At 37.9% G+C, this 9,887-nt stretch overlaps 1 protein-coding gene across 1 annotated transcript in view; it reads right to left on the bottom strand.

Moving 5' to 3' along the window:
* Positions 1–3,129: 3,129 nt before the first annotated feature.
* LOC138975347 (transmembrane protein 132C-like) overlaps positions 3,130–9,887 on the bottom strand; it is a 45,829-nt gene continuing 39,071 nt past the window's right edge. The window contains exon 9 of the mRNA XM_070348012.1: positions 3,130–9,887. This exon is cut by the window's right edge and continues 707 nt beyond it. Coding sequence (XP_070204113.1) covers positions 9,503–9,887 — 385 coding nt within the window. The 3' untranslated portion in view covers positions 3,130–9,502.

The following is a 9,887-nucleotide window of genomic DNA, read 5'->3' as shown; positions in this document are numbered from 1 at the left end:
TGCGCGCTACCAAATTTAAGTGGACGCTACTGAGATTCATAGCTGTTATATAATTTATCTATATGTTTCTAGTCATTCCATCGTCAGTTCTTACATTATACAAAATTTCAAACTTCAGTGATAAAATTTACGATAGCTAAGACGCGTTATTGGAGAGCTATCCTAGCTAAGGCCGTGGCTCCATGTCCGACAATCGTCGGATTTGAGAGTAGTGCATTAGCTCTCCTTAAACTCGTCATAACTTCCGTATTTTTTATCATTGAAGTTTGAAATTTTGTATTATGTGAGAATGGACGATGAACTAACTAGAAATATAAAAATAAAGTATATAAGTGCTATGGTTCAAGCTGGCGCGTGCTGGCGCGTGCTAGCGCGTGCTAGCGCGTGCTGGCGCGTAGTTTAGTCGGACCGCCCTCAAGGGTAATGTTTCGTATCGTTTGGGGGAAAAGACATTCAAGTTGTAAGTGAATGAGTCTTCAAAGAACTTTGCGGTAAAAAGACGTCAGCAATTGGCGGGATAATATGATTGGTGCTAAAAATGGTTTGTACCAGTATGTGTGAGTGTGTGTGTGTGTGTGTGTGTGTGTGTGTGTGTGTGTGTATGTGTGTGTGTATGTGTGTGTGCGTGAGTGTGTGTGTGCGTGAGTGTGTGTGTGTGTGTGCATGTGTGTGTGTGTGTCTCAGTCAGTCTTACTCTTTCTTTCTCTGTTGTAGCCTACTTTTTATTTTAGTCACGTTTTGACTAAATGTTTTAACGTAGAGGGGGAATCGAAACGAGGGTCGTGGTGTATGTGCGTGCGTGCGTGCGTGTGTGTGTGTGTCTGTGTGTGTGTGTAGAGCGATTCAGACTAAACTACTGGACCGATCTTTATGAAATTTGACATGAGAGTTCCTGGGTATGAAATCCCCGAACGTTTTTTTCATTTTTTCGATAAATGTCTTTGATGACGTCATATCCGGCTTTTCGTGAAAGTTGAGGCGGCACTGTCACGCCCTCATTTTTCAACCAAATTGGTTGAAATTTTGGTCAAGTAATCTTCGACGAAGCCCGGACTTCGGTATTGCATTTCAGCTTGGTGGCTTAAAAATTAATTAATGACTTTGGTCATTAAAAATCTGAAAATTGTAAAAAAATAATTTTTTTTATAAAACGATCCAAATTTACGTTCATCTTATTCTTCATCATTTTCTGATTCCAAAAACATATAAATATGTTATATTTGGATTAAAAACAAGCTCTGAAAATTAAAAATATAAAAATTATGATCAAAATTAAATTTTTGAACTCAATTTAAAAACACTTTCATCTTATTCCTTGTCGGTTCCCGATTCCAAAAACATATAGATATGATATGTTTGGATTAAAAACATGCTCAGAAAGTTAAAACGAAGAGAGGTACAGAAAAGCGTGCTATCCTTCTCAGCGCAACTACTACCCCGCTCTTCTTGTCAATTTCACTGCCTTTGCCACGAGCGGTGGACTGACATGGCCCCGACTGAAAGGAGCTGCCCAGAACCGGGTGCGTTGGCGAGGAGTTGTTGCGGCCCTATGCTCCACAGGGAGTCTACAGGAATAAGTCAAGTCAAGTCAGTTTCATTCTGTAAGTTCAGCAGCTTGACTAAATGTTGTATTTTCGACTTATGCGACTTGTTTGTTTTTGTTTTAGTTTGTTAGGTCTCCATTGGCTTTCATTTGATACTTGAATATTTCCATTTCGAAGAAAACTGTAAAAGTCTCATTTCTGCTTGAATATTTTTCACGAAAAGTGTATTCAATGTCTTCATTCCTATAATACTTGAATTTTTTTTTTTTGAAACACTTATAGTTCTGAATATTTAAGGACGTATTTGAAACTTAACATGTGAGTTCTTCCAGATACTATCCCGACTTATTGGTTTTTTTAAAATCTTGTCCACGTATTTGACTGAGTGACTTTGTCTAAGACGTCATAATCAAAAAACATCTAAAACGTCTGAAAATGTCTAAGACATTTAAAAAACATCTAAGACGTCATAATTATCTTGCTTTTTGCAAAACTTGAGGCCGCACTTTGGTGATCTAATTTTTTAAAGAAACATCACGGGACACACACATGCCCAACAAAAACAAGTCACACATTAACAAACTCGCCGCATCAACAATTCTTGTTCAAATACGAGGGGGACTCATTATATTTTGCAACCTGGGCAAACGAATGAAGTCACTACTTTGCTTTTTTCATTACATCAAAGAGCAGTTTTGGGAAGACTTGTGACCACAAAAATTACTTGATTCTGTGCAACCGTTTTCATGCAATGCGATAAAATGTCCAGTAAGGGTGATGGGTCTCCTGCCAGCAGTGTTGACCTTTCGCGACGAGAGTTTCGAGCTATGATGTATTATATGGCTACTGTACAACATCTAAATGATTCCTATCCCCATATTTAAATGTACTTAGACAATTTGGCATGTGATTTGTTTGCTTATTTTCATTTTGATTATGATTATACAAGCAAAAACCACATAAGTCTAATACATGTTCACTCATCATCATGTGTTTACCTACATAAATAAACATTGCTACACATTTACGGTTTGCGTTTGATGAGTTTACACAGCCAACGGATTTTACATTGCGGGTGTGTGCATTATTGTGGTGTGTTGTTTGAATATGTTTGTACAACCAATTTATTCTATACCAATTTGTTTTTCTGTTTTTTTTCTGCATCATAAATTTTGTTAAGAAAACAAAACAAAAACTTGTATAGGTTAGTGTGTCTGTTGTATGTGCATGCAGGTGAGTGTGCTTTCAACTCATATTAGTTTAAACCAAATACTGTTATGAAGGTACACGTAGGTGGTCTATAAGTAGCCTACAATAACGTAGTGTGTGGGCGGTGTGTGAGGGGTTAGGGAGAGTAGGTGGATGAGAAGGGGAATATACACACATTGCTGCACATTTTCACACAATGTATACATGTATAAATATATTTAAATGTTCGTTCTCTCTCTCTCTCTCTCTCTCTCTCTCTCTCTCTCTCTCTCTCTCTCTCTCTCTCTCTCTCTCTCTCTCTCTCTCTCTCTCTCTCTCTCTCTCTCTCTCTCTCTCTCTCTCTCTCTCTCTCACAAAGCAAAACCAAATCTTTCACTAAAGTTTTCTATGTTTATTTCATAGACAAAACTTGTCCACAGGCTAAATGCAGATTTGTACATCCACAATTTGACATGTGACCATTCTGTACTGGTTTTGTCATTCTACCAGCATTTACCTACGCTGGTTGAAGAAGAGTGGGGGGGGGGGGGGGGGGGGGGGATAGACAGGAAAAGGAGGGAACATTCACATCTACAGCCATATTTTAGTGCCATACTAAAACATTTTCTTCACAATGTTAGGCAAAAGTTTATGCCCGGAAAATAAACCAAACGAATAAGATTTGGTGACACCCAACTGTGGTCATGCGTAACATTCAGAAGCACACAGACAACAGGTAATGGATGATTGACATTAAGAACGACACATACAAAGAGAAGAATACAGGCTGTTCAGTTTTCTCCTGACAATTTGTCAATGTTAAAACAGACTCCTCAATAACACAAAAATGTAAGAGGAGAGAAGAAAATAACTTTCACAGCGGAAAACAAGCGTAAGAGAAGACAGAGGGAGAAAAGGAAAATAATTTCATGTTTGTGTAGTAAGTTTCGTAAAACAAACCAAAAATGCATAGACGTAACAGAAGGAAAACAATGCATGAACATAAACTGAAAGCAGCAGCATAATTTGGTGACAAAGACACCCTGTCACTGACATAGCTATCACAGAAACTCGCATCCAGTGACTACAAAATATCATTTGCACAAAACAAAACAAAAAGTATAAACAAGAAACAATGAATGCTTCATAGGGGAACCATGGTGGGAGAGAATACACAAGTACATGCTTTGTTCGCAAACAGCTGTGAAATGAATTGAAATACAAAAGAAAAGTTAAAAACCTACCTTAATGATGTAATGAAGAATTCTTTCTTTATTTGGTGTTTAACGTCGTTTTCAACCGTTCAAGGTTATATCGCGACGGGGAAAGGGGGGAGATGGGATAGAGCCACTTGTTAATTGTTTCTTGTTCACAAAAGCACTAATCAAAAAATTGCTCCAGGGGCTTGCAACGTAGTACAATATATGACCTTACTGGGAGAATGCAAGTTTCCAGTACAAAGGACTTAACATTTCTTACATACTGCTTGACTAAAATCTTTACAAACATTGACTATATTCTATACAAGAAACACTTAACAAGGGTAAAAGGAGAAACAGAATCCGTTAGTTGCCTCTTACGACATGTTGGGGAGCATCGGGTAAATTCTTCCCCCTCACCCGCGGGAGGTGTAATGAAGAATGAAAGGCATGAAAAAATCAGACAATTCAAAGTCAAATACTGGTTCCGAATGAGAGAGAAAAAAAGATCTTTTGCCTCAGTCCCACAAAGGTTGATAATCTTAACAATGCCTGAACTGTCATAATACATTTCTTTCCTATTGCCTTCTCTAGCTGTCAATATACCCACGAGTCAGACGGAAAAAACCCACGTTGAGCTCAATGAAGGTCTTTATTCTTTTATTGAGACTTAACTACGTCTTCACCGTCAACGGGAAAAACTGCTAAAAAAAAAAGGTTGACTAAATGAAAATAAATCAGAATTAATACCCAAAAAAATCCAGTCACTTATGTATTACAACAGCTACAAGGAATACACCCTGGTAGAATCAACATCAACAAAATGAAAGTAAAACCTCTCTCTCTCTTTCTCTCAATCACACACACACACACACACATACACACACACACACACATTTATTCATTCCAAACATGCTAGTTACAAATGCATTTTAAATTGTGCAATGCTACCTAAAAGACATTAAACAATCACATGTATCATGAACAAAGTTTACATCAACAGGTGTCAAAGAGCGGTGAACACTTCGTAGAAGAAATCAAAGCATCACATCAGAACACAACCACATATATTTTTTTCACAATGCGCGACGATCTCTACAACTCTAAAATGAAAACCCAACACAAACAGGGCTTCAGATAGAAAGCAGAAACACAGCTGTCCTTAAAACTCACAATCAAAGTCCCAGTCCTCCCAACAAGATCAACTACACACCATGTCACGCTGACGACACCCTCTGCTGCTAGGAGAAGCATGCAACCTTACACTTAGGCCAAAAAAAAAAATAGGTGTGGTTACGGTAACATAGCCAAAAAAAATAGGGTAGGTAGGTAGGCAATCACTTTTTTTTTTTTTTTTTTACATTTTTTTCTAATGTGTACAAATTAAACCTACTTGACAGGTAAATAAGTGTGCGACTCGGGCGCTTTCGCTTTCATTGCGTTTTTTGCACTGGTTTTTTTTTTTTTTTTTTTTTGACAATAATAATAATAATAATAAGAACATTTATATAGCGCTAAATCAAAAACTTTCGTTAAAAAGGCTTGCTCTAAGCGCTTGACAAATGTAATAAAAAGTTATAGGATCGGCCCCTAAAAATAGGGTAGGTCGGGTTACCGTAACCACACCTATTTTTTTTTTAGGCCTTAGAAATTTGTGACCCTTCACCACGGAATGAGTCGCATGTCACCTCGGTTCTGCGCTAGGCTTAATATAAGTCCGGGGGGGACTGTGGTAACAGTGTGAGGGTCACCTTTGTCACAGGCTTATAATTCAAAAGGTTTTCGCTCTTTTCTACGACGGTTTTCACCACTAGATAGAGCACTAAAAACTCTGTACAAAAATGCAAATATATGAAAATCCTGCAAAGGTGACATGCAACTCATTCCGTGGTGGAGGGTCACATTTCAACAAATTAAATCATAAAGAGATGCAGAAAAAAGGACTGTGTTCAATCCCAAGACATGTAAGGCCAAGAAATGTCTCACATTTGACATGATAAAGTTAATTTGTTTTGATTTGATCTGATTTAAAACAAAGGTAGGTAAGTGCCCACAACACAAGATAACAGAGAGCAGGGCTTTTGTCAAGCCAGTCTTTAACTAACTTACGAAATAAGAGGCGCGAATGAAACAAACAACTCACATTTTCAGTGAAACTGTGTTTACATTTTCGCACAAGGTAAGTAATAAGAGGCCTAAATGAAACTAACTCTCATTTTAAGTGAAACTTGTTTTACCGTACTTTTTTTTTCCTCACAAGGTAAATAATGTTTACAGTTTACCATAAATCATTAAAAAACAACAAATTCTTGGTTCTCCAGACAAGAACCAATTTTCAGTGTGGTCTAAATGATATCTTACTTTGCTAAATCTACCAAAGCTTGCAGGCTACACAGAGTTGGTTAAGCTGGGAGGACTAGCTTTCATCGTGTTTCCTTTGGTATTGAACAGGGTACACAACACTTAGTACAACAATACAACACATGTTCTCTCTGTAATGAGTTAACGTACACTGAAAAACATGTATTTTGATTACATCACAAACAATGAATAAAGGCTAATACAACCTGGACATACCTGTATTTCATGCATTGTGCCTCCCACACCCACACTCCCTCTCTTTCCCCTTGTGGGTGTATGCTGTGTACTTTGGACCAAATGTTGTTAGTGTAATTTTAGCAATACTGTGACTTGTTTCTCTTTCAACGTAAGACCAACAACTGGCAAGGAAAAAGAAGCATTCAATAAGAAATAACAATTTATTTTTAACAAGATCACAAGATGCCCATCTTGGGTATTGTGTTTCTGATTTTGATTTTGACATAACCCTGCGCTGCAAGGACAACAATTCTAAAACTCTTTGCTGCAGTGTAAGTGTTCCATTCATATATAAACCAATTTTATTAATGTGTCTTTTAACTGCTACAACTTTCTAAATGGAAAAGTAGAGTGGAAAGTAAACTGCACAAAATATGCTGGTGGTTTTTCTTTCTTCTTCTGTTTACGCCTTTTGGCTGAACAAAATTTACAAGTAAAAAAAAAAGATAACACTAATGTTGCTTACTGATATTAAATAAATCCATAAACTCTGCCTGAAATGTTGCAGGTTGATAATGTCCACTAGATAGTTGTACGTTAAAACTAAATTAGTAAATAATCTGTATACTGTAAACCCTGCTTCACTTCCATGCCGAAAGTTTTAACAAAAAAAGAAACAATATTTCATAAACTGCAAAATAATTAATAAATGCACTTGACAAAAACGACAAAGCCACACATGAGGTTAATATGTACACAACTTGATCAGATCTTCTAGTGGGAGAAAAACAAACAAGACATTTCTAACACTATACAGATGAATATGTAAATGATATTGGATACACCTTTCACTGCTTATAACACAGTGTACAAATCTAGAATAAAATACAAATAATTCAGCACCTTTGATTGGCAAACACAAGCAAAACTGAGAAAAAACAAACTACAGGGGCAGGGGATCAGGTTCATATGTACAGTTGGTACCCATCGAGATACAGTATACATCATGTACAAATTTACACCCTGTTATTGTACTCAGTATAATACAACTTATTCAATGTGCTGTAAAACCTGCCAAAAATGTATCTCAGGTTATAACAAGTACCTCCTTTTTGTTGCACAGGTCTGCGTGCACATTTTGTATGATGTTTCTAATATCTCATAAAATTCAGAGTTGTGTCACTTTATACCTGACAGTGGTCTAATAATGTTTACACTAAAGCACATAACCATTCATTTCAAAGTAAACACGCAGTGCGTAGTATCAAATCAAGTTTGTTAAAAACCCACCTACTTTTTCATGCATGCAATACTGAACAAAACACAATTTTACAATAGACTAAACCTTGCAAAACAAAGAGAAATGTCTCAAGCTATTTTCTTGTACTTCATACATTTTGTTTTAACTTAGTTTAAAAAAAAGTTTCAGTACCTGCAACAACAACAACAACAACAACAACAAAACTAAATGTAAACTGACTTCAGTTTCACTTTAACTCAAGTTACTGACATAAAAAACTTTCTTGTTTAACATAGAAAGAAGACCACACACACACACCCCCACCCCCCCCCCCCAAAAAAAAAAAAAAAAAAAAATCAGGACTGTTGATGAACAAATGGGGTAAGTGCATCATGCTTTTGCCCTGACCTGCAAGATTTCACATACTGATGCAGAATCAAAACATACCGGTACACTTCGACGTTTATAGACCCTGATACTAGTTAAGTGAATAACCATGATATAAAAAGCACACTTACGATATCAATAATAAATTAACTGCCAAAGCGAGAGAAAAAAGACCCTGTTCGTTTTACCATTTCATTAAGTGCGGTGAGTCTCTCATGTGTATACGACAAGACCACATGCATAAGTGCATTACGTCACAAACCAACAATGTTTCGTTTTAAATCCATCACAACAAAAACCTTGACAAGATTCAACACTGCCATTCCGTCAACGTGAAAAAGAAAAGTAGCAGCTGAAGGGTGCAGTGCAAACACAACAAATACACACACCTACCGCTGTGATCCGATGTGAACAGCTAAGTCATTCTAAATTCCTGGCAGTGGCACAGATTTTGTTCTCGGTTATTCTATGTCCAGCGCTCTTTGTTTTAAAACATATAAAGCTTTCCACTTCTGTTGGTGTTTCAAACAGTGTTCCAGTTCACACATGCACTGCTCTCGTTTCGAAACAAGCACCTCAATGCTTGGTTTTGAAAAGGTGGGTGAGTCCTGTAGATTTTGATTTTTAAACCCTAAACGTATGTCACACGACAATAAAAAAAAAAGGAAGTAGAAGACAATGAGGAATCAATCAAATAACTGCTAACATTTTCCAGTACGAAAAGCCATCTTGCAGATCTACTGTGCTGTTCTACTAGGGGAGGTCACACAAGTTGCACGAAATGATCTTCAAACTTCAGGTGAGCTTTTCTCAGTCTCACTGTGCTTTTGGATGCCAGCAAAAGTCACTAATTTCTCATTATCTCCACTTCAGCACCTCTGAAAAATTCCAGCCACTGAGAATTAAATCACCATCTCCAAAGATCACTGGCTGTGAAATCAACTGATCAGTCAATACTCAAAGAGCAAGACTGCTTTTTATTTTGTTTTGTTCGTTTCAAGGTGATAGGCAACATCTTTTTTTTCTTTCTTTCTAAGCTGAAATGTTCATAGCACAGTTCTCTGTCAAAAGAAAGCAACGAAAAATGTGATCCCATGCATAATCCAAGAAAGACATAAACGCAACTGACCGAATTTATTCATAAACCACTGGTTCCCCTGCTTAGTCTCAAAATTAAGTTCAGAGAAGAAGTGCCCTTAGTCACAGTGAAATGTCTCTTCACTACTCAGTCTGGGCTAGGTGCCTCATGGGACCAAGAGCTTGTCCAAGTTTTCATTTCAATGAACAGGGTTTTTTCACAACTTGAGAGGTATTCACCTTCATGAAATGTCTTCACAGATCAAGACAAGCAAAGCAAGTCCACTTTGACGAAATGTTGCTTCACAACGAAACAATAGTGTATGTGATCAGGCCGAGGACTCTTTCAGGTTTTCAAAATAATCCATCAGCTGTTCGTAGGTCATGCCCAGCTTTTCGTAGTCCCACTCGGCCTCGTTAAAACCAATGTCTCCTGCACTGTCGCGCAAGGGATTGGACGTGATGCGAATGCTACACTCCGACCCCTCGTAAGTGGACACCGTGCTGTTGCGGTTGCTGTTGGGAGCAGAGCTAGGGTTCGAACCCGAGCCAGAGGAAGGAGGGTGCACCAGCATCTGGTTGCCGTTGAAATCCTCCTCAGGCATGAGGGTGTGAGAGCAGCGGGTGTTGTGAGCGTTGTTCCGCTCCAGGGTGGCGCGGCCAATCCACACCCAGTCCTTGGCGTTGGACACGCTCCCTTGCTGCCCCGTCCCA

This window comes from Littorina saxatilis, linkage group LG9 (assembly GCF_037325665.1).
Source record: "Littorina saxatilis isolate snail1 linkage group LG9, US_GU_Lsax_2.0, whole genome shotgun sequence".
In the NCBI taxonomy this organism is placed as follows: domain Eukaryota; kingdom Metazoa; phylum Mollusca; class Gastropoda; order Littorinimorpha; family Littorinidae; genus Littorina; species Littorina saxatilis.
The sequence above is the reverse complement of the archived record's forward strand: the minus strand, read 5'-3'. Positions and strand labels throughout refer to the sequence as shown.